Raw genomic sequence first — 25,239 nt, forward strand, 5'->3', positions numbered from 1 at the left:
TCCTCCCTGACCATTACGTCCCAGGTTCTTGCATCATTCCCACTCTCCCCCTCCCTCATCTGTTTATTAACCCCCACCTTCTCCTGGATCTACCCATCACCCAAGACCCTGCAGCGGATAGTGAGGTCAGCTGAGATCATCGGGGTCTCTCTTCCCACCATCATGGACATTTACACTATACGCTGCATACGCAAAGGAAACAGCATTATGAAGGACACCATGCACCCCTCATACAATCTCTTCTCCCTCCTGCCATCAGGGAAAAGGCTCCGAAGCATTCAGGCTCTCACGACCAGACTATGTAACAGTTTCTTCCCCCAAGCTATCAGACTCCTCAATACCCAGAGCCTGGACTGACACCTTGCCCTATTGTCCTGTTTATTATTTATTGTAATGCCTGCACTGTTTTTGTGCACTTTACGCAGTCCTGGGTAGGTCTGTAGTCTAGTGTAGCTTTCTCTGTGGGTTTTTTTTTTTACGTAGTTCAGTCTAGTTTTTGTACTGTGTCATGTAACACCATGGTCCTGTAAAACATCTCATTTTTACTATGTACTGTACCAGCAGTTATGGTCGAAATGACAATAAAAGTGACTTGACTTGACTTCACCCGCCAGCTCTCAATACATCCCTTCCCCCTATTTTTTTTTAAATATACTCGTGATCTCCCCTGAATCCAGATGAAGGATCCCTACCTTTGCCTGTCCATTTCCCTCCATAAAAGTTGCCTGACATCCTCCCCCATCCTCGAGTTCCTCCAACATTGTGTTGCTTATTCATTGATTTAACATTCATTGTGAGCTCTGATGAAACACAGGAGATTCTGCAGATGAAGATCCTGTGTTTCATCAGGGCTCGCAATGAATGTCACATCACTAAACAGATCTGTTCTTGATGAAGAATCTTGGCCTGAAAGGTCAACTGTTTATTCCCCTCCATTGATGCTGCCTGATTGCAAAGTTCCTTCAATACTTTGTGTTGCAAATCGTCAGGGTGTTTTAAGATGAATGGTTAAACTCTGTAGACACAATAGACTGCAGACACTGGATTCTGGAATATAAAAAACAAATTGGTGAAGGAATTCAGCAGGGCAAGCAGCATTGGTCAATGTCTCTACAGATACTTCTTGATCTACTGAGTTCTTCTTGCCTTTTTTTTGTATAAACTATGTACTCACTTAAGAACATTCATTTGATACAAATGCAGAATGTGCCATATTTTATGCTTTCTGCTCATTATGGCTATTTAGCTGTTAATTTCTATCCCTTAATGTCAGATGTCACATAATAGGATGGCTTTACTTTCTCATCTAATTTTTGAAGCTGTCTCCACTCCGTATAGGTCAGCAAAAAGCATGTACATTAACATCCAGGAGTGCAAATCTGGATGCCATAGTCAAGCTCAGTTCAGCACCAGTGTTACCACACTGCTCAGTAACTTAATTCAATTTTAGTAAGGTGGCAATAGAGAGAAAAAAAAAACATGTGATTCCTTTTTCATCTATTTTAATATAAACTTTGTACAAAGAAATGTGAAAAAATACTTCCATATGCTAAAAGCAATCCTGTTTCACAAGTTAGGCTAGCAAGTATGTTCTCAAAAACAATGGTAAATTTACTATAGTGTCAATTTTTTTTTTCTAATTTTTATTTTAGCATTTACCCATCAGGACTGGTTGAAAACTGTACAAACTGCTTATATAAATCAGGATGAAAAATTAAAAAAAACAAAAATATACACATCAGAAAAGCAAAGGAACCATTCTGAACACAAGGATCATCTCATATACACAAACTCCTTCTGTTCAAATATCAGACACTCCAAGAGGAAACACGAGTGAAGATGGGGAGAAGAGAAACATTGAGCAGCGAGACATACCTCCCCATTTTGTATTCCTTCATTAGAAATGCCAAGACATTGCCCACCCCCCATTTCATGCTTTTACATCACTGGATTTCACAGACTCCTACATATAAATATTATATGCCGTGGTCCAACTACTAAAGGCTTTTTGTTTTGTAGCATGCTGTATATGTTCCCCATTTCACTACATTTTCAGAAACTAGAGTCTACAATCTTCCATCAAGTCACATTAAAGGAAAATACCAATGGGGATGGAGATGACAAATTCTAGAAAGAGAAGAAAGATTTGCCAGATGTGGTTGTCTTCTGTAGACTTTGGCTTAATTCTTTTTAATGCTAGCATGTATGTAGTGTCTCAAAAGCTCTGTATAATTATATACAAAGCAGATAACCAATCAATTTGTCTGTTCAGGATTGGAGAACGAGGGCAGTACTGATGAATTCCCATGCAAAGTCTGACTCCGTTACGCTGCTTTTTTTCCAAATGTCCTTAGACAACATCAGGGGCTTTCAGGCTCTGCGGGTTTGGACAGGCATGGTGGTCTGAGTGCACTGGACTTCCGATTGAACTGACGTTACTCCAACTGGTGTATTCACCACAACTGGCATGACCTGTGCAGGGAAACAGAATAAACCTCATTTGTAATACAGTCCACAGTTAGGCAAAATCCAAGCACAGAAGGTACATTTTCCAAACAAGAGCAGCTTTGTGGAGAGAGAATTCCATATACCAGCCTTCATCCCAAGCCCACGCACCACTCAGTGTAAATGCATTTTCTCTTTGCTCACCATCCAACCAACTTAAAAGCAGAGGGAGACACAATCAAGGATGCAATGCCGAGGTTTTATAAGGCATTGGTCACACCACACTTAAGCAGCTTTGGGTCCCTTCTCTAAGAATGGATGTGCTGGCAATGGAAGGGACCCAGAGGAGGTTCATGAGAATGATCCCAATAATTAAAGGTTTAACATTTGAGGAGTATTTAGCTCTGGGCTTGTACTCGCTGGAGTTCAGAAGGATGAGGGGGAATCTCATTGAAACCTAATGAACATTGGAAAGCCTGGATAGAATGACTGTGGAGAGGATATCTCTTATAGTGGGGGAATCTAGGAACAGAGGGCACACACACAGCTTTAGAGTCGAAGGGCAACCTCTTAGAACAGAGATGAGGAGGAATTTCTTTAGCCAGAGGGCAGTGAATCTGTGGAATTCATTGTCACAGACAGCTGTGGAGACCAAGTCATTTGGTACATTTAAAGTGGAAGTTGATAGGATCTTATTTAGTAAGGATGTCAAAGGTTATGAGGAGAAGGCAGGAGAATGGTGTTAGAAGGATAATAAATCAGCCACAATGAAGAGAATGCAGAGAAGACTTGATGGGTTGAATGGCCGAGTCCTGCTCCCATATCTTACAGTCTAAAACCAAATCCAGTACTGAACTATACAAAATTAGGCCAATTGGTTCATCAAGTTTACTCTGCCATTTAATCATGGCTGATACCCTCCTCTGCCCCACTCCCCAGCCTTCTCCTCATAACCTTAAATGCCATGGCCAATCAAGAACCTATCAATCTCCGCTTAAAATACACCCAACAACCTGGCCTTCACAGCTGCCTGTGGTAACAAATTCCACAAATTCACTACCCTCTGGCTAAAGAAATTTCTCCACATCTCTGTTTTAAGTGGATGCCCCTCTATCCTGTTTATTTTAATAACAAAGGAAATAAACAACGGCACTTAAGCTACCAATTTCATAAGACCTTGGTCTATAAGTCAATCCCTTAAATTTAGACACTTGAAACACAATTTATCCAGTACTTAGCACATGCTGATTCTTTCTATCTCAGCACCCAACCAGTTAAAAGAATTTACTTGGTCATAAGCAGCAATCGTCAAAATGTTCAAGGAATGAAGCCAAACATGTGGGCATATCCCACTAGCAGACCTCTAGCTAATGACAGATGTGGCTAAAAGGAGACAGACCATTTGATTATTTCACACTAATAACTGGCATTTACTCCGTCTCAATCCCTGATTATCCACAGTGCAGCTGACCACCTAATTTGACTGCCAACAGTGGGAGTAGAGCACAAGAATACATAGAGCTATATAGCTTTCACTAGCCACGCCAATGAGTCTGCAGGAGGGCGGGCAACACCCTAACAGTACTTGTCAAGCCTTTTTTATGATGTGGTACAATGACCAGTGAAACTTTAAGCATTAAACAACCAGCCACAGAACTATTCCTTAACAAAACATGAGGAATAACTTTAAAAAGAGACATCTCCAAAAATTTGAGGACATTTCAATTAGTTTTCTTTATAATGTAAACAATTACTTCAGTTTGTTTGTTATGTGCCTTGTTATATGACACAGGAAATCATACTTTTTCCAAGACCATGATTGTTTTTGCCATCTTCTGGGCCGTATCTTTAAAAGATGGGTGACCCCAGTCATTGTCAATACTCTTCAGAGATTGTCTGACTGGTGTCAGTGGTTACATAATCAAGACTTGTGCTATGTACCAGCTGCTCATATGACCATCCACCACTGGCTCCCTTGGCTTCACATGACCCTGTCCAGGGGGCACCATACATCTCCTGTGGTAGAGATGCATCTCTACCCTACAACCCACATAAACTCAGTGACCACTTTATTAGGTACACCTGCTCATTAATGCAAATATCTAATCAGCCAATCATGTGGCACCAACTCAATGCACAGAAGCATGCAGACATGGTCAAGAGGTTCAGTTGTTGTTCAGACCAAACATCAGAATGGGAAGAAATGTGATCTATGTGACTTTGACTGTGGAATGATTGTTGGTGCCAGTTGTGGTTGTTTGAGTATTTCAGAAACTGCTGATCTCCCGGATTTTCATGCAGTCTCCAGAATTTAGAGAATGGTGCAAAAAACAAAAACAAAAAATCAAGTGAGCCGCAGTTCTGTGGGTGAAAACACTGTTAATGAGAGAGGTCAGAGGAGAATGGTCAGACTGTTTCAAGCTGACAGCAAGGTGACAGTAACTCAAATAACCTTTCATTATAACAGTGATATGCAGAAGAGCACCTCTGGATGCACAACATGTCGAACCTTGAAGTGGATGGGCTACAGCAGCTGAAGACCACAAACACACACTCAGTGGTCACTTTATTAGGTAGCTCCACAGACTAGCTCTTCATTTTATATCTTGAGTTACTGTGCTTCGAAAGGTTATTGCCTTAAAAAAACAAAGTTCAAAAAAGTAAAATTTATTATCAGAGTACATACATGCCACCACGTACGACCCTGAGATTCTTTTTCTGTGGGCATCCTTAGCAAATCTATAGAATAGTAACTGTGAGCAGTAAACAAATTGTGCAAATGCAGAAAAGAAAGAGTAATAAATAACAAGCATAAGATAACATGATTAAAAAGTCCTTAAATGAGTGTAGTTATCCATTTTTGTTCAAGAGCCTGTTGGTTGAGGGGTAGTAACTGTTCTTGCACTTGCTGGTATGAGTCCTGAGGCTCTTGTACTTTCTACCTGATGGAAGCAGCAAGGAAAGACATGGTCTTAGTTGTGAGGATCTTTGATGATGGATGCTGCTTTTCTACTGCAACATTTCAGAGATGTGCTCAGTGGTTGGGAGGGTCTTACCCATAATGTACTGGGCCAACTCCACTACCTTTTGTAGGATTTTCTGCTCAAAGGCCTTGGTGTTCCCATACCAGGCCATAATGCAAATATAACAACTTCTCGGTTCACCATTTCAACAATTCCAAGTATGCTCAAGGCAGCTTAGGTTGATTTTCATTCCCATAACTAACAAATCTCACTACTGTTTTCTGTGGGGGAAAAAAGGAAGTGAGGTGATCCGAATGGGGAGGTGGGAGGTAACTTCTGCACTTTGCAATTTTGTATTCAGATTGTTACTGCCAATGGTGTTGAGGACTGGTTTCTCAATGCAACAGGACTGGAAGTCAAACTTAGACAAGAGCTCACAACCAAATATTAAGCCCTTGGCTGTAAATGCAGAGTGACCACTGCTTGCTTAAAGAGTAAAAGGGCTCCAAGACCTTGCTTCAGCATGGAAGGCAGCGTTCATTCAAATAATCTGCTTCACATTCCACACACTATTCTGAGAACTTAGTTGCCCAACGACATCCAAAAAATGGCATTGTACAGAATATTTTCACGAATGTCAAAATCACAAAATAGCTAATGGCAACAGATACCTGACAAACTAGAAGCTAGGTTGAAAGCTAAGAATGACATATTTTGTAGGTTTTGCATCAGAAATCATCTCTACCTCTTCACAGCACTCTCTAAAGTAGCATACGAAGTATCCACTTCCGACACGAATTGCTGCAGTATTCCTCTAACACTGAAGTAAATAGCTTCTTTCTTTCTTAACATTTGGACATACTCAGTCATCAAATGATTCTTCAGAAAAAATTTTTGTGAAATCTCAGATCAAAATTGCTCTTCAGCTCTGAGACAACATCCCAGACAACATCCTGTCTAATTCTCATTTTCTCATCTTTGTAAGTTCCACTGCTTCCAAATTGGGTACATATGTGTGTAACCTTCTGCCAAGTGCAAATATCTCCCTTCATCATTTTGGACGCAGGCGTGCTAGGCCAATTCAACAAATATTAAAAAGTCCACCATACCGGTGGGTTTGAAGTTGCAAACAAGTCTGACTGGTGTAAAGCAGGTAGATTACTTCCGATGAGGGACAATGGTGAACCAGATGTATTTTCACAAATATTCAGTAGTTGTGTTGTCATTAGTATCAATAACTTGTATTTTCATTAAGTTACAGATGAAACTGAATTGAATTGACTTGACTTCATTCCGTACATCCTTCACATACATGAGTAAAAATCTTTACATCTCCATCTAAATGTGCAATGTGCAATTTATAGTAATTTGTAATAAATAGTATGTACAACAGGACAGTCAATATAACATAGAAATACAATTGTATCAGCATGAATTAATCAGTCTGATGGCCTGGTGGAAGAAGCTATCCTGGAGCCTGTTGGTCCTGGCTTTTATGCTGTGGCACCGTTTCCCAGATGATAGCAGCTGGAACAGTTTGTGGTTGGGGTGACTTGGGGTCCCCAATGATCCTTCAGGCCCTTTTTTACACACCTGTCTCTGTAAGTGTCCTGAATAGTGGGAAGTTCACATCTACAGATGCACTAGGCTGTCCACACCACTCTCTGCAGAGTCCTGCAATTGAGGGAGGTACAGTTCCCATACCGGGCAGTGATGCAGCCAGTCAGGATGCTCTCAATTGTATCCCAGCAGAAAGTTCTTAGGATTTCAGGACCCATACCAAACTTCTTCAACCATCTGAGGTGAAAGAAGCACTGCTATGCTTTTTTTCACCAAACAGCCGGTATGTACATTCCAGGTGAGATCCTCTGTGAAGTGTATGCCAAGGAACGTAAAGCTGTTCACCCTCTCAACCCCAGATCCACTAATGTCAATATGGGTTGGTCTGTCTCCATTCCACCTGTAGTCCACAGCTAGCTCCTTTAATTTTTGCAACATTGAGGAAAAGGTTGCTTTCTTGACACCACTGTGTCAAGATGATGACTGCTTCTCTGTAGGCTGCCTAGTTATTATTTGAAATTAGACTAGTGTAGTATCGTTAGCAAATTTAATTAGCAGATTGGAGCTGTGGGTGGTGACACAGTAATGGGTGTATAGAGAGTAAAGGAGGGGGCTTAGGATATAGCCTTTAAATGAAATCAAATTCTCCAAATTCCACAGTTTTCACTTTGAAATTTAAACTCATATCTTTGGATTCTTAATCCAGATTTCAAGATATAATTATGGCAATTTAATTGCTGAACCATTTATTTACTTGTCATACTTGGTCTGGCTATCATTACCATTTTTACAAATACTGATGAAACCTGTGAATGTAGGACAAGGCCACTAGCAGTAACTGGCAAGTGTTAAGCACACATAGAAGACAACAAGATCATAAGATTAGAGATACATCTCAAGTCTAAATTATCACTTCATGAACAAAGAGAAAGATAGGGATAAAGCTGCAGTGACAGAGAACTCATTCATAGACCAACATGCTTGTTCATGTTCCACGTAGGAAAAATAACTTTGTAATCAATAACCTGATAACTCCTTTTCATATCTTCACTATTTCTGAATATCTTCAATTGTTTTCTTTGGATTGCCAAGAACACCATTATATGTTTTTCAAGTTCTTACAAGAGGATACCCTGCAAGTGGCCTAAGTGCTGCTCCTATCCAGACAGCTCCTCCCTCACCTCCATTCAGAGCCCCAAACAGCCCTTCCAGGTGAGACAACACTTCACCCACAAATCTGTTGGGGTTGTCAATTGTATCCAGTGCTCCTGACGTGGCCTCATCTACACTGGTGAGACCCCTTCGTAAACTGGGGCTGCTTTGTCCAGCACCTCCGCACATTCCGCCAGAAGCAGGATTTCCCGGTAGCCTAACATTCCCATTCCCATTCTGATGAGTCAGTCCATGGCCTCCTCTTGTGCCAAGATGAGGTCACCCTCAGGGTGGAGGAACAACACTCTATATTCCATCTGCGTACCCTCCAACCTAATGGTATGAGTATCGATTTCTTCTTCTGGTGAACAAAACTAACACCCCCCCCACCCCCCGACATCTTCTATTCCCAAATCTGATCTTTTACTTCTCATCTGCCTTTTACTTTCCCCTGGGTTCCCTCTTCCTTCCCTTTTTCCTGGGTCCCCTCTTCCTTCCCTTTCTCCTACTGTCCTCTCTCCTCTCCCATCAGATTCTTTGTTTCCCAGCCCTTGACCTTTCCCACCCACCTGGCTTCACTTATCACCTTCCTGCCAGTCTCTTTACCGCCCCTCCCCCAAAATTTAATTCCGGCATCATCCCCCCCCCCCCCCTTTCCTCTCAGTCCTAAAGAAGGGTCTCAGCCCGAAATGTCGACTGTTCACACTTTTCCATAGATGTTGCCTGACCTGCTGAGTTCCTCCAAGGATACCAAAAAGTTTTAGTACAAATTAATTCAGTTTTAATTTGCCTCAAATAGTACACTTCAAAATCATTAAGATGATTTTCCCCATTTCTATATGAATGTGTCGTAGAAGAAAATATGGGAATTAGGTAGTAAATGTGCCAGAATAATTGAACATTTTCTGTGCCAATAGAGAGCTCTACAGTGACTCCAAGAATAGGTGGAATTCCTCAGAGTTGAACCAAAGTTTTATCTTTAGCATGAAACACTAAGAAAGAGGAAAAGCAAGTGTATCTAACTCAACCTTCCCACGCAGAGCCTAGGTCATAATTACAATGCTGTATTAACACAGCCAGTCAAGGAAATGACTAAATAGATGTACTGGGGAAAGGATAGGTGGCTGATGTCCGTTGTAGTACTAATTCTATTTACAGTGCACAACAGGCTGGCTCCGTCTTTGAGTATACTATACTAGACATTCTATTTTCAAACAACAATAATATTGGACAGATTTGTCTTAAGGAAAAATAAGAAAATATATGCATTTTAAATTTTTCCCACTTGTAAGAACCATCAATTCTGCAGTAAAATCCAAAAAACAAATGCACTTGCAGACTTACTGCTTTTAATTGGCATCAACATTTAAATGGCTTCTATCCAGGCTTGAACACTATTATTTTGCTTTTACTTAATTGGTTGAAAATAGATTGATTTTTCTGCTAGGATGATAGACCTCTTATCATCTACTATGTTTTATAACTAGTTTCAGAAGTTGCTTTAAAAGGAGACATGAATTGTTGAGATGATCTGGAACGGAATAAAGCACAGGGGGTAAATGGTACAACAGGATGGAGCAAAAATTGGTCATTAGTGAGATTTTAGTTAATTATTCTAAGATGCAAGGATGTTCTGCCCAAGCAATCGAAAATGAGCAATTGTTGTAATTTAGACAAATGGAAGCTGCTTAAAGCAGCACTTTAAGCCCAGGGGATATGTGAAGATTTCTATCAGCTTCTCTCTCCAAGAGCTCAAGAACTCTCTCAACAACTGTCTAATCAGTAAGTGGCTGTATTTCAAATTATGGGCTAAGCTGCTGGAACATAGGTGGTTGATGCTGCTTGGACCTGGATCAGTTTAATAGGCTGGTTGCTGGTCACAACTGCTCTTATTTGCAGTGACAGTATTACAATATTAAGCACAATTTTTTAAGCAAAGATATATATCTGGTTTTATCGATTCCATATAAGTCAATAGTTCTTTTGTAAAATAAACTGTATTTAAATCAATAAAATGCAGCTTCCTTCTTTAGCCTTTTGGCTGACTGAATGTTGAGAGTTCTGTAAATGCTTTAGCACAATAATTTTGATGTTAAATTCAACTCTCCTCAAAGGTTCAAAGGTTCATTTATTATCAGAGTATACAACTCTGAAATTGAACATCCTATTGGATAATTGACAATTTAAACATGTATCCGCTAAAGTTCAATTTCCTTCCTCGGCTACATAAATCAGTCTTTAATCAAATTAACAATATCCAACTTCAATAATGATTAATAGTTGACATTCATTTAGAAGACCCTCAAAGGCCTCAGATCTTCATGCCTGTTCTAACACTGAGTCAACTCCTTTCTCCTTTTGTTTAACTCCTCAGATCCACTACAGATTTAAATAGCATATTTTGTTGTGGTTTTTGTATTAGTAAATCTCCTGTGGCCTTGATCAGGGTTAGTTGCAGGAAGTAGTTATTTTCAACTTAACAATGGAGCCAAACTAAAATCAGCAGTCAGAGTCAAGCGCCAGCTATAGAAATTAGTTTCCTGTAACAGGTGCCCAGCGGGTAACGTCAGCTGCAAACTCTAATAATATTGCAAAAAAATTAACCCATTGTGTTTTTTAAGCTAAGTTCATTACAACAATTCAGAACTATTTGTGGATACAAGCAAAGCAGCACAATGCCACTGGCTTAAGTACTTAAAATCAGGAGTTCTGCATCTAGAAATGAAAGTGGTCATTAAAATAACAGGTGTTACATCTAAGACTAGCGTGTCAACAAAACAGGCATGACAAATGGAAGGCACATTAAGCTTATTGTTCCCCCCATTTTAAGTTTCATTCTCGAGCTTGGGCAAGGGTAGAGAAAACTGGAAAATGCAGCTGATTAATATCATGCCTCCCTCTAGTACAATACTTATATTTTACAAAATGCTTGCAATAATCAGTGGCCTTCAGTATAACAGAGCAAACTGAGAGCCATTTCAGCAGAGTCTCTCCGCCATGGGTATATTGTGGTATAAGTGGTATATCGTGACCAGGAAAGTAGCAGTCATATTAAAGAATCCTTTACAAGAGAAGCAATTTAAATCAAAAAGTGCATATTAAATATTTAACTTAGTATAAAGAATACTTAGAAAGCAAATGGAATTCAGAAAAGTAAAAAGGGAAAAGTTAAAAATAATAGATAATGTAAATTATTCTAAACTTGGAAGCTATGAAACTCCATATTATAAAAGCAAATTTAAGACCATTTAGTTGCAATTAACACTTCAAACTCTTACAATTAACCCTTAAAACAAATTTTTAATTATATGTGCAACACCTGGTTTTTTTCCTGGTGTGTGTGATAGGCAAGTGTAGGAACTTCGCTTCCTGCATGTATCTTACTGCTGCTGGTGAGATAGCATTATATAGCATTCAGAGAAATGTAGGACATCACGGACAGCAACTTACAGATTTCCATGGTTTACTGCAATTCTACAGACTCTGAAAGTTGCTCTGCAGTCCAGTATCCTCCACAGATAAAGAGTGATGATGGCCTCATTTTATTGGTGTAGGAAATAGGCCAATAAGTTTCCGTAAGACAATCATAACCACTGGACAGCTACAATGGTAAACAATAAAATTTAATTTTCAATTGTACTCTGGGGATGTCCTGTGTTGGGGATGGGGGAAATGAAGAATGAATATTGTGGATAGAGTGAAGCCGATTTTACTCTACATCTTGTTGCTGATATATGTGAACTTCAGCTGAAGCTCATTAGGTGTATGAAGTGGAAGTTAAAGTGTTATGATCCTCAAGAAACAGGTTCTTACTCAATAGCAAAGATTACAACAATCCCTGATGACATGTGGTCTGCTCAAAAGGTATAGGATTCACTGTAGTTTACTTAACTATTGATTTTCTCTTCCTTTTGAGAAAATTGCACAGCTCTGCTCCAACGGAATAACAGATTATAAACTTGCTGCTTGGAGTGCATTCACTGGTATCACAACAGAACAAATTAACACATTGCTTGATCTGAAAACTCTAAATTAGCTCAGTGGGTCCTTGTTAAAGAAAGGGCAAGAAAATAAGCAGGGTGTATGAAGCCAGGATTATGTTTATACCGAAATACTCCTGACAATATGGTCACGATATAGATCAGATGGAAGATGGGATAGAAAAGTAGCAGATGGAATGTAATCCTAACAAGTGCAAGGAGATGCATTTAAGGAAGTCAAGTCAGGATAAAACAAATGCAGTTAAGTGGCAGAGCACTAAATAATGTTGACGAAGAGGGATCAACTAAGGATCAAGTCCATAATTCCCTGAAAATGGCAGCAGATGGAGATAGGGTGGTGAAGGTGGCTTACAGCATGCTTACCTTCATTGGTTAAGGCACAGGAAATAAAAGTATGGACAGTGTGTTACAACTTAACAAAAGGACTAGTTAGTTCGCATTTGGAGTATTGTGTGCAGTTCTTGTCATCAAACGATAGGAAGGATGTGGTTGTGCTCAGAGGAGTGTAGAGAAGATTCACCATGATGTTGCCTGGATTGGGAGACTTTAGTTATAGAGAGAAATTAGATAAGCTGAGACAGTTGTCCCTAGAGAGACGAAGACTGAGGAATGATCCAATATAGGTATATAAAATTAGAAGACGACTAGATAGGGTAATCATTAGAATCCTTCCCGTCCCCCACGTTCAGTGATCGTGACAGAGACTCCTGGATGGTTTGTTGCCTCCCAGATGCCAGGGTCAGGGATGTCTCTGATCGCGTGCACAGCGTTCTGAGGTGGGAGGGTGATCAACCAGATGTCATGGTACACATCGGTACCAATGACATAGGTAGAAAGAGTCAGGAGGTCCTGAAGAGTGAGTACAGAGAGCTTGGTAGGAAGCTGAAAAACAGGACTTTGAGGGTAGTAATCTCCGGATTGCTGATTACTCCGGAGTGAGGGTAAGAGCAGGATGCTCTGGCAGATGAACAGGTGGCTGAGAAACTGGTGTAGGGGGAAGGGTTTCAGATTTCTAGATCCTGGGACCTCTTCTGGGGCAGGTGGGACCTGTACAAGAGAGACGGGTTAAACCTGAACTACAAGGAGACCAATATACTTGCAGGGAGGTTTGCTGGTGTTATTGGGGAGGGTTTAAACTAGATTTGCAGGGGGATGGGAACCAGAGTACCAGAGTAGATAGTGGAATGGGGGTAAAAATAAATGATGTTAGTAGTTCGTGCAAAGCCACAAATAGTAAGGTTGTGTGTGGTGGTAATAATCTTCTGAGGTGTGTATATTTCAATGCGAGGAGTATTGTGGGAAAGGCAGATGAGCTGAGGGCCTGGATTGACACATGGAATTATGCCATCATAGCCATTACTGAAACTTGGCTACAGGAGGGGCAGGACTGGCAGCTCAATGTTCCAGGGTTCTGATGTTTCAGATGTGATAGAGGCAGAGGGATGAAGGGTGGGGGGGGTGGGGGGTGGCTTTGCTAGTCAGGGAAAATACTACAGCAGTGCTTCGGCAGGACAGATTAGAGGGCTTGTCTACTGAGGCCATGTGGGTGGAGCTGAGAAACAAGAAAGGTATGATCACATTAATAGGGTTGTATTATAGACCACCCAATAGTCAGCGAGAATTGGAGGAGCAAATCTGCAGAGAGGTAGCAGACAACTGCAGGAAACAGAAAGTTGTGATTGTAGGGGATTTTAAATTTCCACACATTGATTGAGACTCCCATACTGTTAAAGGTCTAGATGGGTTAGAGTTTGTAAAATGTGTTCAGGAAAGTTTCTAAATCCATATATAGATGTACCAACTAGGGAGAATGCAATATTAGATCTCCTATTAGGAAACAAGTTAGGACAAGTGACAGAAGTGTGTGCAGGGGAACACTTTGGTTCCAGTGATCATAACGCCACTAGTTTCAACTTGATCATGGATAAAGATAGATCTGGTCCTCGGGTTGAAGTTCTAAACTGGAAAAAGGCCAAATTTGAAGAAATGAGAAAGGATCTAAAAAGCGTAGATTGGGACAGGTTGTTCTCTGGCAAGGATGTGATTGGTAAGTGGGAGACCTTCAAAGGAGAAATTTTGAGAGTGCAGAGTTTGTATGTTCCTGGCAGGGTCAAAGGCAAAATGAATAAGAATAAGGTAAGAATAAGGAACCTTGGTTCTCGAGAGATACTGGAACGCTGATAAAGAGGAGAGAGGTGGGGGGGGGGGGGGTGTGTGTGTGTGTGTGTATATATATATATATATATATATAGGCAACAGGGTGGAAATAAGATGCTTGAGGAATATAAAAAGAGTAAGGAACTACTTAAGAAAGAAATCAGGAGGGCTAAAAGAAGACATGAGGTTGCTTTGGCAGTCAGGGTGAAGGATAATCCTAAGAGCTTCTACAGGTATGTTAAGAGCAAAAGGATAGTAAGGGATAAAATTGGTCCTCTTGTAGATCAGAGTGGTCGGCTATGTATGGAACCAAAAGAAATGGGAGAGATATTAAATGGGTTTTTTGCATCTGTATTTACTAAGGAAACTGGAATGGAGTCTATGGAAACAAGGCAAACAAGTAGGGAGGTTATGGAACTTATACAGATTGAAGAGGAGGAGGTGCTTGCTATGTTGAAGCAAATCAGAGTAGATAAAGCCCCAGGACCTGACAGGGTATTCCCTCAGACCTTGAAGGAGACTAGTGTTGAAATTGCAGGGGCCCTGGCAGAAATATTTTAAATGTCGATATCCACGGGTCAGGTGCCGGAGGATTGGAGGATAGCTCATGTAGTTCCGTTGTTTAAAAAAGGCTCAAAAAGTAAGCCAGGAAATTACAGGCCAGTAAGTTTGACATCGGTAGTAGGTAAATTATTGGAAGGAATACTAAGAGATAGGATCTACAAGTATTTGGATAGATAGGGACTTATTAGAAAAAGTCAGCATGGCTTTGTGCGTGGTAGGTCATGTTTAACCAATCTATTAGAGTTTTTCAATGAAGTTACCAGGAAAGTGGATGAAGGGAAGGCAGTGGATGTTGTCTACATGGACTTCAGTAAGGCCTTTGACAAGGTCACACACGGGAGGTTAGTTAGGAAGATTCAGTCACTAGGTATACATGGAGAGGTAGTAAATTGGATTAGACATTGTCTCAATGGAAGAAGCCAGAGAGTGGTAGTAGAGGATTGTTATTCTGAGTGGAGGCCTGTGACTAGTGGTGTGCCATAGGGATCAGCACTGGGTCCATTGTTATTTGTCATCTATATCAATGATCTGGACGATAATGTGGCAAATTGGATCAGCAAATTTGCTGATGATACGAAGATTGGAGGTGTAGTGGACAGTGAGGAAGGTTTTCAAAGCTTGCAGAGGGATTTGGACCAGTTGGCGGAATGGGCTGAAAAATGACAGATGGAGTTTAATGCGGACAAGTGTGAGGTATTGCACTTCGGAAGGTCAAACCAAGGTAGAACATACAAGGTAAATGGTAGGACACTGAGGAGTGCAGTAGAGCAAGGGGATCTGGGAGTACAGATACATAATTCCCTAAAAGTGGTGTCACAAGTAGATAGGGTCGTAAAGAGAGCTTTTGGTACATTGGCCTTTATAAATCGAAGTATTGAGCATAAGAGTTGGAATGTAATGGTGAGGGTGTATAAGACATTGGTGAGACCGAATTTAGAGTATTGTGTGCAGTTTTGGTCACCTAATTACAAGAAGGATATTAATAAGCTTGAAAGAGTGCAGAGAAGGTTTACAAGGATGTTGCCGGGACTTCAGAAACTGAGTTACAGAGAAAGGTTGAACAGGTTAGGACGTTATTCCCTGGAGCATAGGAGAATGAGGGGTGATTTGATAGAGGTGTATAAAATTATGATGGGTATAGATAGAGTGAATGCAAGCAGGCTTTTTCCACTGAGGCTAGGGGAGAAAAAAACCAGAGGTCATGGGTTAAGGGTGAAGGGGGGAAAAGTTTTAAGGGAACATGGGGGGGGGGCTTCTTCACGCAGAGAGTGGTGGGAGTGTGGAATGAGCTGCCAGATGAAGTGGTGAATGCGGGCTCACTTTTGACATTTAAGAAAAACTTGGACAGGTACATGGATGAGAGGGGTTTGGAGGGATATGGCCCAGGTGCAGGTCAGTGGGACCAGGTAGAAAAATGGTTCGGCACAGCCAAGAATGGCCAAATGGCCTGTTTCTGTGCTGTAATGTTCTATGGTTGCCTCAATGTAATGGCATCTATCATCAATGACCCCATCTATCTAGACTATGCCCTCTTCTCACTGCTACTGTTGCTAAGAAGATACAGAAGCTTCAAGACCCTCACCAACAGGTTCAGAAACATACACTTTCCTACAACCATCAAATTCTTGAACTGACCTGCACACACTAATCTACTTTACCAATAGAACACCACAGACCTCTTGTACCTTTTCCATTACCATGAACTTGTTTCTAATTATATTGGTACACTATTACTCAATTTGCAGTCTTTTGCTTCAGTGCCTTGTACCATTTATGTATAAGTTATGTTCTATGTCATCTGTACCTTGATGCTTCTGTTGCTATTGCAAGATATAACAAGCAGTGGAGTGGCTATGAGGGGGCATGAGTTGGCGAGATATGCCAACTAGTGGAGTGGTGCCACAGCAACAACCTGGCACTCAATGTCAGTAAGACAAAAGAGCTGATTGTGGACTTCAGGAAGGGTAAGACAAAGGAACACATCCCAATCCTCAGAAGTGGAGAGAGTGAACAGTTTCAAGTTCCTGAGTGTCAAGATCTCTGAGGACCCAACCTGGTCCCAACATATTGATGCAGCTATAAAGAAGGCAAGACAGCAACTATACTTCATTAGGGGTTTGAACAGATTTGGTATGTCAACAAAAACACTCAAACTTCTATAGATGTACAGTAGAAAGCATTCTGGTATGGGGGGCGGGGGGGGCTACTGTACAGGACTGAAAGCCAATTAAAGGACTCAGCTCCATCTTGGCTCCTAGCCTACAGAGTACCCAGGATATCTTCAAGGAGCAGTGCCTCAGAAAGGCAGTATCCATTATTAAGAACCTCCAGCACCCAGGGCATACTGTATTTTTCTCACTGTTACCATCAGGTAGGAGGTACAGAACCCTGAAGGCACACTCTCAGTGATTCAGGAACAGCTTCTTCCCCTCTGCTATCCAATTCCTAAAGGGGAATTGAACTGATGAACATTGCCTCACTTTTTCAATATACATTATTTCTGTTTTTGCACAATTTTTAATCTATCTGATATTTCTTTATTATTAATATTTTTCTCTTCTTCTATATTATATATTGCATTGAACTGTTGATGCTAAGTTAACAAATTTCATGACACATGCCGGTGATAATAAATCTGATTCAGATATTTCCATTGTATAGGTATCTCACCATACTTGTGCAGAAGACAATAAAGTCATCCTGACTGGCAGGGATATTGAAAACAAGAGCACATAGGTTTAAGGTAAGAGGAAAAGAATTTAAAAGGGATTTGAGGGTAAAGTTTTTTTTAATATATACACAGTGGTTGATAACAGGAAAGTGCTGCCAGAGAAGGTGGTAGAATCAGATACAATTACTAAGAAACTTCAAGAGAGGCACAACAGAAGCATTCACACAGGAAAGGCAATAGAAGTATACAGACCTATTGTGGGCAAATTAGAATAGATGGGAAAAGAGGTCAGCTATGGGCACCATGTGCTTAAGGGCCTGCTTCTGGACTGTAGAACTCTGTGACTTGCTGAACTATAATATGCATTTGCAAATAATCAATGGCATTATTGCACAATATCCAGTGCATGACCAATCCTGATGAAGTGTCTCAGACCAAAACGTCAACTGTTGAGTTTCTCCAGCATTTTGTGTGTGTTGCTCATGACCAATCAAGACTGCTGAAAGGAAAAGACTACTGAGGATACATAGGCAGGAACCAAAAATGGCCAGAAATTACTGGCAAGTATAGGTACCCACAGACAAAAGAAATGTTGTAGTGTGGCGAAGTGATCTCTTCCTTGCTGGGGCCAGGCGGCAACTCTCAGACATGTCTCTTGCAAAGGAATCCCTCAAGACCATCAGGCCATTGCCTCCAATACCATCACCAACCTCATCAACTCTAGAGATCTCCTATCCACAGCCACCAACCTCAGTTCCTTACCCCACATTGCTCGTTTCTACCTCTTACCAAGATCCATAGACCTAACTGTCCCAGTAGGCCCATTGTCCCCTCCGGCTACTCCTGCCCCATTCATGTCCTCATACCTTGACTCCATTTTATTTCCCTTTGTTCAAACCCTTCCCACCTGCATCTGCAACATTTCACATGCTCACTATCTCCTTAAAAACCTCCAATTCCCCAACCCCAATCACCTCATTTTCACCAATATCCAGTCCCTATACACCATTCAACAAGGCGGCCTTAAAGCTCTCTGCTGACCAGTTCCCCTCCTCCATATGGCAGAACTGGTCCTCACCCTCAACAATTTCTCTTTCAGCTCCACCCACTTTCTCCAAACTCACATGAGCACCAACATAGGCCCCAGTCATGCCTGCCTTTTCGTTGGTTATATGGAACAGTCCAAGTTACAAACCTTTCCTGGTAATGCTCCTCAACTTTTTCTGCTCTATACTAATGACTGCATTGGTGTTTCATGCACCCATGCTGAACTCATCAATTTCATCAGCTTTGCCTCCAACTTCTACTCTGCCCTTAAATTCACTTGGTCATTTCTAACACCTCTCTCCTTCACAGGAGACAATCTGTCTTTCAATATTATTTATAAACCCACCTATTCCCATGGCTATCTTGACGACTCCTCCCACCTTGTCTCCTGTAAAAATATTATTCCCTTCTTAGTTCCTTTATTTCCACTGCATCTGTTCCCCAGATGAAGCTTTCCATTCCACGACATCAGAAATGTCCTTCTCCAATGGACAGGATTTCTCTTCCTCCGCCATTGATGCTGTCCTCATCTGCATCTTCTCCATTTCACAGACATCCACGCTCCCACCATCTTGCAAGGATAGAGTTCCTCTTGTCCTTGCCTACCACCCCATAAGCCTCAGCATGCAACACAGCTCTGCCACTTCCACCATCTTCAATGGGGCCCTCAGCAAACACATCTTTACCTTTCCCACCACCCCCCCCCCATTCTCCACTTTCCTTAGGGAGTGCTCCCTCCATAATCCTTTGTCCATTCATCCCTCCCCAGTAATCTCCCTCTTGGCACATACCCCTGCAAGTGACCAAAATGCTTCATCTGCCGTTTACCTCCTCCCTCACCTCCATTCAGGGTCCCAGTCATTCCAAGTGTGGCAACACTTCACCTACGAACACATTGGGGTTGCCTACTGTATCTGATGCTTCCGATGCAGCCTCCTCTACATTGATGAGACCCGACATAAATTGGGGGTGGGCTTCTCGAGCACCTCAGTCTCATCTGCAAAAACTGGGATTTCCTAGTTGCCATCGATGTTAATTCCTATTCCCATCACGACATGAGAGTCCATGGTCTTCTCTCCTGCCACGATGAGGCCACTCTCAGGTTGGAGGAGCTACACCTCATATTCCATCTAGGTAGCCTTCAACCTGATGGGATGAACATCAACTTCTCCAGCTTACAGTAAATTTTCCCCCTTCCCTCTTCTTCATTTATCCACTCTGGCCTCTTACCTCCTCTCCTCATTTGCCTATCACTTCCCACTGGTGCCCTTCCCTTTCTCCCATGATTCCTTATATTAGATTCCTTCTTCTCCAGCCCTTTTCCACTTAGCACCTCCCAGCCTCCTACTTCATCCCACCCACCTGACTTCACCTATCACAATCTAGCTTGTTCTTCTTCCCCTCCCTCACCTTCTTACTCTAACATCTTTCCCCTTTCCTTTCCAGTCCCGATGAAGGGGCTCAGCCCGAAATGTCGACTTCCATTCATTTCTGTAGACGCTGCCTGATCTGCTGAGCCCCTCCAGCATTTTGTGTGTGTGGCAGTAAAGGTGAAAAAGGTGGCAAAGTCTGAGGGAAATATAACCTTGGCTATAATTAAGTAATTTCTAAAACAATGCTATGTACAAATATGGTGATTGCATTATTCTTCAGTTGGAGGTTGAAGATTTGGAATAGAATCTCTACAGGTAGGTCCTTGAAACACAGATAACTTCTTATTATCTTGTTCAATATCCAATAGTCAATGAACTACCGTAGATTCCGGATTTTAAGCCGCTACTTTTTTCCCACATTTTGAACAGCTTTGAACTTTGCGGCCTTTAATCCGAAGCGGCTAATACATGATTTTTTTCATGCCGCCTCGTAAACATTTTGCCTCATAACAGTAGACCAATAAAATTGATGAGTAGTTCACAGAGGTCCAATGAAATTGTACAATAAATCAAACGCGCTTTCACAATTAAATTATTGTAAATCAGTCATTTGTACTCACCCTCATCAACATGGAAAACACTCGAAGAAAAGCATTGTGCTGCCTTATGGCAGTTATTTAGTTTATAATATTTTCACTTAGTAATTCATTTTCTAGTTAAAGTTAGAAGAGTTTTAACTATATTTGTTTTCTGTACTACATCGCGGGATGCTATGACGTCACACCCGGTTTCGCGGTGTCTTGTGGGAAAACGCCGGTTTGCGATAAACGGAAAGGAGGGGGGAGCGCATTACGCGAGCGGCTTTGGATCTGAGCGAACGCTGCTTTTAAGTTAAAGGCGATCAATAACTTTTCCTGGTAGGCTGCAGTATATATATTTTTTACCAGTCGTTAGGAGATATTGGAATGTTGTTCAGTAAAGAAGTATACGCAACGTATATTTAAAAGTAGCCGCGTTACGGGCACGGTTCAAAAAAAAGCATTTGCAATATGTATTTGTTTTTGTTACCATATGGATTTAATTAAAAGTTAAAAAATCCTCACGTGTAATATCTTTCTGTGTAAATATCTCATATTACAACGTGGGACACCTGCGGCCTAAAATCCGGTACGGCCTTTACAATTAAAAAATTGATTTTATTTCTAAAATTAGAGCCAGCGGCTTTTAATCAGGTGCGCTCTGTAGTCCGGAATCTACGGTACTTATTTAAAAACCAGCTATTTATACTTATTTTACCAATCAGACAATACAAAATATTTCTGCTTGAGTCTACATCTACAGAAAAAGGGCACAATTTATAAGATGCAAGTAGCAAAGCAATTTATAAGAGTAAAATGTGAAACCAAGATGACCAAACGAACGTGAACATGAAATTAAGAACAATCATGACAAACAGATTTCAAAGTACTCAGAAAGGACATATAGTCCATGAGCCTTTAGTAGGAGGTTGGTCAGAATGAGTCTAACAGCATTTGAGAACCAGCAAATTTTACTTAATGGTCACAATGGACAGTAAAAGACAAGTTTCATCAAAGATGCAGACATTAGGTTTGCATTACTTTTGTTTCTCTTCCAAACGACATTTTTTAGGTAAATAGGTTTAAAAGACCAAGATTATGTTGACCAGCCCTATTAACTCTGTGGTAATAAATGGAAAGGAAGTGGAAGTAGTGACGGATACAGTCTTCCTCAGTTCAAAGAGTTCTATAGATACTAACTGCAGCCACAAAATTAAACAGCACTTACTTCTGGGGAGGGCAGCAATGGCAAATTTAGATAAAATACTGAACAACAGACATAACATTGTCCATGAAGATCTGTATAGTCAAATCTATGATATTTTCAGTTGTGATGTGTGGCTGTGAGAGCTGGACTATTAGCAAGACTGAATACAAAACAATCGACTCCTTTGAATTTCCATGCTGGATGAAAGTGTTCGTTGGACAGCAAGAAGATCCAACAAGTCAATACTTAAAGAAATACAGCCAGACTGCTCACTAGGAGACTTGATTATAAGACAAAAGCTGAAATATTTTGGGCACATCATGAGAAGACAGGATTCCTTGGAGAGGACTCTCATGTTAGGTAAAACAGATGGTAAAAAAAGGAGAGGACGACAGAGGCCATGATGGATCGATAATATTACTCAGACAATGCGTATGACCTTGGGGGATCTTAACGAGGCAGTTTCCAAGGCGGCGGCTTGGTGTGCAGGAGTGCATGAAGTCACGAAGAGTTGGACTCAATGACTGAACAACAACAACTGGTTTAAAAGCACAGAAGGTGTTCTGAAAAAAACTTTGGCTTAAGTGTCTAGAGGATGTATTTTTTACTTCAGTATCAAGTACAACTTACTGTGACATTTTCCTTGTTCTTGTCTGTGCTGGGATCTTTGTCATTTTGGCCAGATTTGGTCTCTGACGGTGATTGTTGAACAGCAGGGACTGGCTGTGTACTCTTAGTCAATGCCTCAGAGCTCACTTCTGATTCGGGTTCCTGCTGAGTCGCTGTGGCTGCAGTCAAAAACAGAAACACCTGTTAAAACTGCAGCACTGGAGATGTGAACCAGCTCTCCATTTGATTCCATTTCAAGAGCCACTGTTTATGTGAAAGATTAGTTTCATAAACGGAGACCAGCACACTCATACACCTGGTCTAAATCCCTGTCACCCCCCTCCCCTCACTACTTCCCAGCTCAGACACACTTTCATCTTGCGCTGGTCACTTTTCATCTTTTATTGCTGTTCTTCCATATATTTGTATGACTGCTTGCATTATTTGTAATAGTGCAGTAAGATTATACTGCCTTATCTAAGCATGCGCCTCCCACTTTATGTCAAACTGTCTGTCTTCAGGCCACGCTACTCAGGAACTTATGCTAATATTATTTTGTGACAATATACGCTATGTGCCGCATGACTACTTGTACTGTGCTTAGCCCCAGAGGAACGACATTTCATTTAACTGTATACATGTTTATAGCTGAATGACAATAAACTTGAACTTAATTACTATGGACAATTGAACTGGCTATGCCTATAGTTATTTGATAAAGAATGATAACTGTGTCCACATACTTTAATTGCTCAAGCTTAAAAATAATGGTGGCACAAAAATCAAATGAAATTGAGAACTTTACACTTCACGTCTCAGGGTAGGTAGCACATTCATACAGTGATCAAAACAATGTGACTATTTTGGTCCAATTTTGTCTCTGTTCAGAGGATTGTGGAGCAACAGTTCAGCTTGTCATTATGCTCTCAGACAGTACTCAGCCAAGCAGAATTGGGTCTGGCCAATACTTCAATGGGAAACTACTTAGCCATGTCTGGGATAGGCCTGCTTTCTAGGTAGACAAATGATCCAAGTAACACACCAAATTCAACAAGAATCTCAGTCACAAAGCATTTGTTTAAAATAAAGGGTAAAGCAAAACTCATGTCTATTTAAATCTCCTTTTCTACACATAGCAAAAAATGCCCCACTATCATATTAAAGTTAGATCTTTCAGTAACAGCAAATGTGTAATGTTCTAGCCTGGGTTTAAGCTGCCACACAATATACCTGACTGAGTACAAGACTTCATGTGTTCAGGCCAATGTGCCTGCTGGCAAGGATAGTCACAGTAGCTAGTGTTCCAGCAACAGTAGAAGATGGCCTCCTTTCTGCAATTTGCACACCATTGCTTCTTCTTGGTTTCATCCACGGCCTGCTGCTTCTCTGTCTCCATCTGCTTCTTCATCTCAGCGACCATGCGATCTTTTTCCTGCTCGAGACTCTGGCGCATCTCAGCCATAGTTAGCTCTGTAAAGCACCAATTGGAGACCATTTAGCAAAACTGTCCTCTGCTGATTTGTCAAAAGTCTGAAAAGAAGAGGATTTCTAACAAAAAGACAGATAACATTATTTAATGACATTTCAATTCTCCAACCTGCCCTTTTTATTCCATCAACCCAGTATTCAGAAGTAACCTGGAGTGAATTTTTTAAGCAGATTCACATCTTCTGGGATTATGAAATGTTTTTACATCAACATAAGTCCTCCAACTGTTGGTCTCCACCCTTCTTCACTTCATGATTGGAGAGGAACACAATCTGCTCCTAGATTACTTCTGGCAAATAGTTTCCAAAGTAGAAAACTATACTCCCAAGTTAACATCTAAGCAATATATAATACTGTGCCATGTATGTCCATAAGTTCCATGAAGGACAACACAAGAGTGTTTAAATTTGTTCTCAACCATGAATTGTAGTCAGATTGAGGTACAACTAATGAACAACTTTTCAAGAATCAGTGTGCTTATAATTAGAGTCTATATATGATACAATGTCAAGCTTATTCCTTTGAATAATAAACACAAAAGATTCTGAAAATGCTAGAAATCTTGAACAACACACACATAGAACACAGAAGGACTTCATCAAATCAGACAGCATCTATGGAGAGAAATAAACGATCGATGTTTTGGGCCAAAAACCTTCATCAGGTCCCGATGAAGGGTCTCGGCCTGAAACATCGACTTATTCCTCTCTATTAATGCTGTCTGATTTGATGAGCTCCTTCAGCATTTTGTGTATGTTATAGGAAATTATTTTACAAAGGCATCAGACCACAAATAGTTATGAGTTTCTGCAATCTCTTGGTCAGGATAATGAACTACAGTACAGCGAGGACCAAATAAGATGATTTATTCAACCAATATATAAACTAAAGGGAAAACAGGCACATACCAAGATTATGTTTCATTTCAGCAAGTTCCTGCTGATGCAGCCACTGCAGTTTATCAATTTCAATTTTCATTCGTCGAATCTGCCAGAGGACAAGGCAAACCAACAATTCAGGATGGTTGTCTGATGTCAGTTGACGTTATTTAACAGCAAGACTCTCCAAATTTGAATACCAATGACTAACCTCTGCTATTGTGCTTCCAGAGCTATTTCTAGAGAGATCATTGTAGATTTCAGTCATTGTTCCTTTTATTGCTTCCATCATCTAGAAAGTAATGGTTGTTTTGATTTATTAGAAAACAGAGTGAAGTTAAAGATAGCAGTTAATCACAAGAGACAGCAGGGCTTTGTAGATTCAGCCAGCTCTATCCTCCCCACCAACAAGGACATCTTCAAGAGGTAGTGCCTCAAGAAAGTGGCATCCATCATTAAGGACCTTTACCATCTAAGACATGCCCTCTTTTCATTAATACCATCAGGGAGGAGGGACAGGAGCCTGAAGACCCACATTCAATGATT

At 40.9% G+C, this 25,239-nt stretch overlaps 1 protein-coding gene across 14 annotated transcripts in view; it reads right to left on the reverse strand.

The window, feature by feature from the left end:
- Positions 1-1,485: 1,485 nt before the first annotated feature.
- The window catches only part of zmynd8 (zinc finger, MYND-type containing 8), a 132,832-nt gene continuing 109,078 nt past the window's right edge, over positions 1,486-25,239 (reverse strand). For all 14 annotated transcript variants that reach the window (XM_073062003.1, XM_073062007.1, XM_073062000.1 and 11 more), the window contains 5 exons: positions 24,905-24,985; positions 24,724-24,802; positions 23,558-23,797; positions 22,349-22,506; positions 1,486-2,472 (listed from right to left, as the gene is read on the reverse strand). In XM_073062003.1, the coding sequence (XP_072918104.1) occupies positions 2,371-2,472; positions 22,349-22,506; positions 23,558-23,797; positions 24,724-24,802; positions 24,905-24,985 (660 nt within the window). In that variant the 3' untranslated portion in view covers positions 1,486-2,370. The remainder of the gene's footprint in view (positions 2,473-22,348; positions 22,507-23,557; positions 23,798-24,723; positions 24,803-24,904; positions 24,986-25,239) is intronic.

This window comes from Hemitrygon akajei, chromosome 11, assembly GCF_048418815.1.
Source record: "Hemitrygon akajei chromosome 11, sHemAka1.3, whole genome shotgun sequence".
NCBI classification, from domain to species: domain Eukaryota; kingdom Metazoa; phylum Chordata; class Chondrichthyes; order Myliobatiformes; family Dasyatidae; genus Hemitrygon; species Hemitrygon akajei.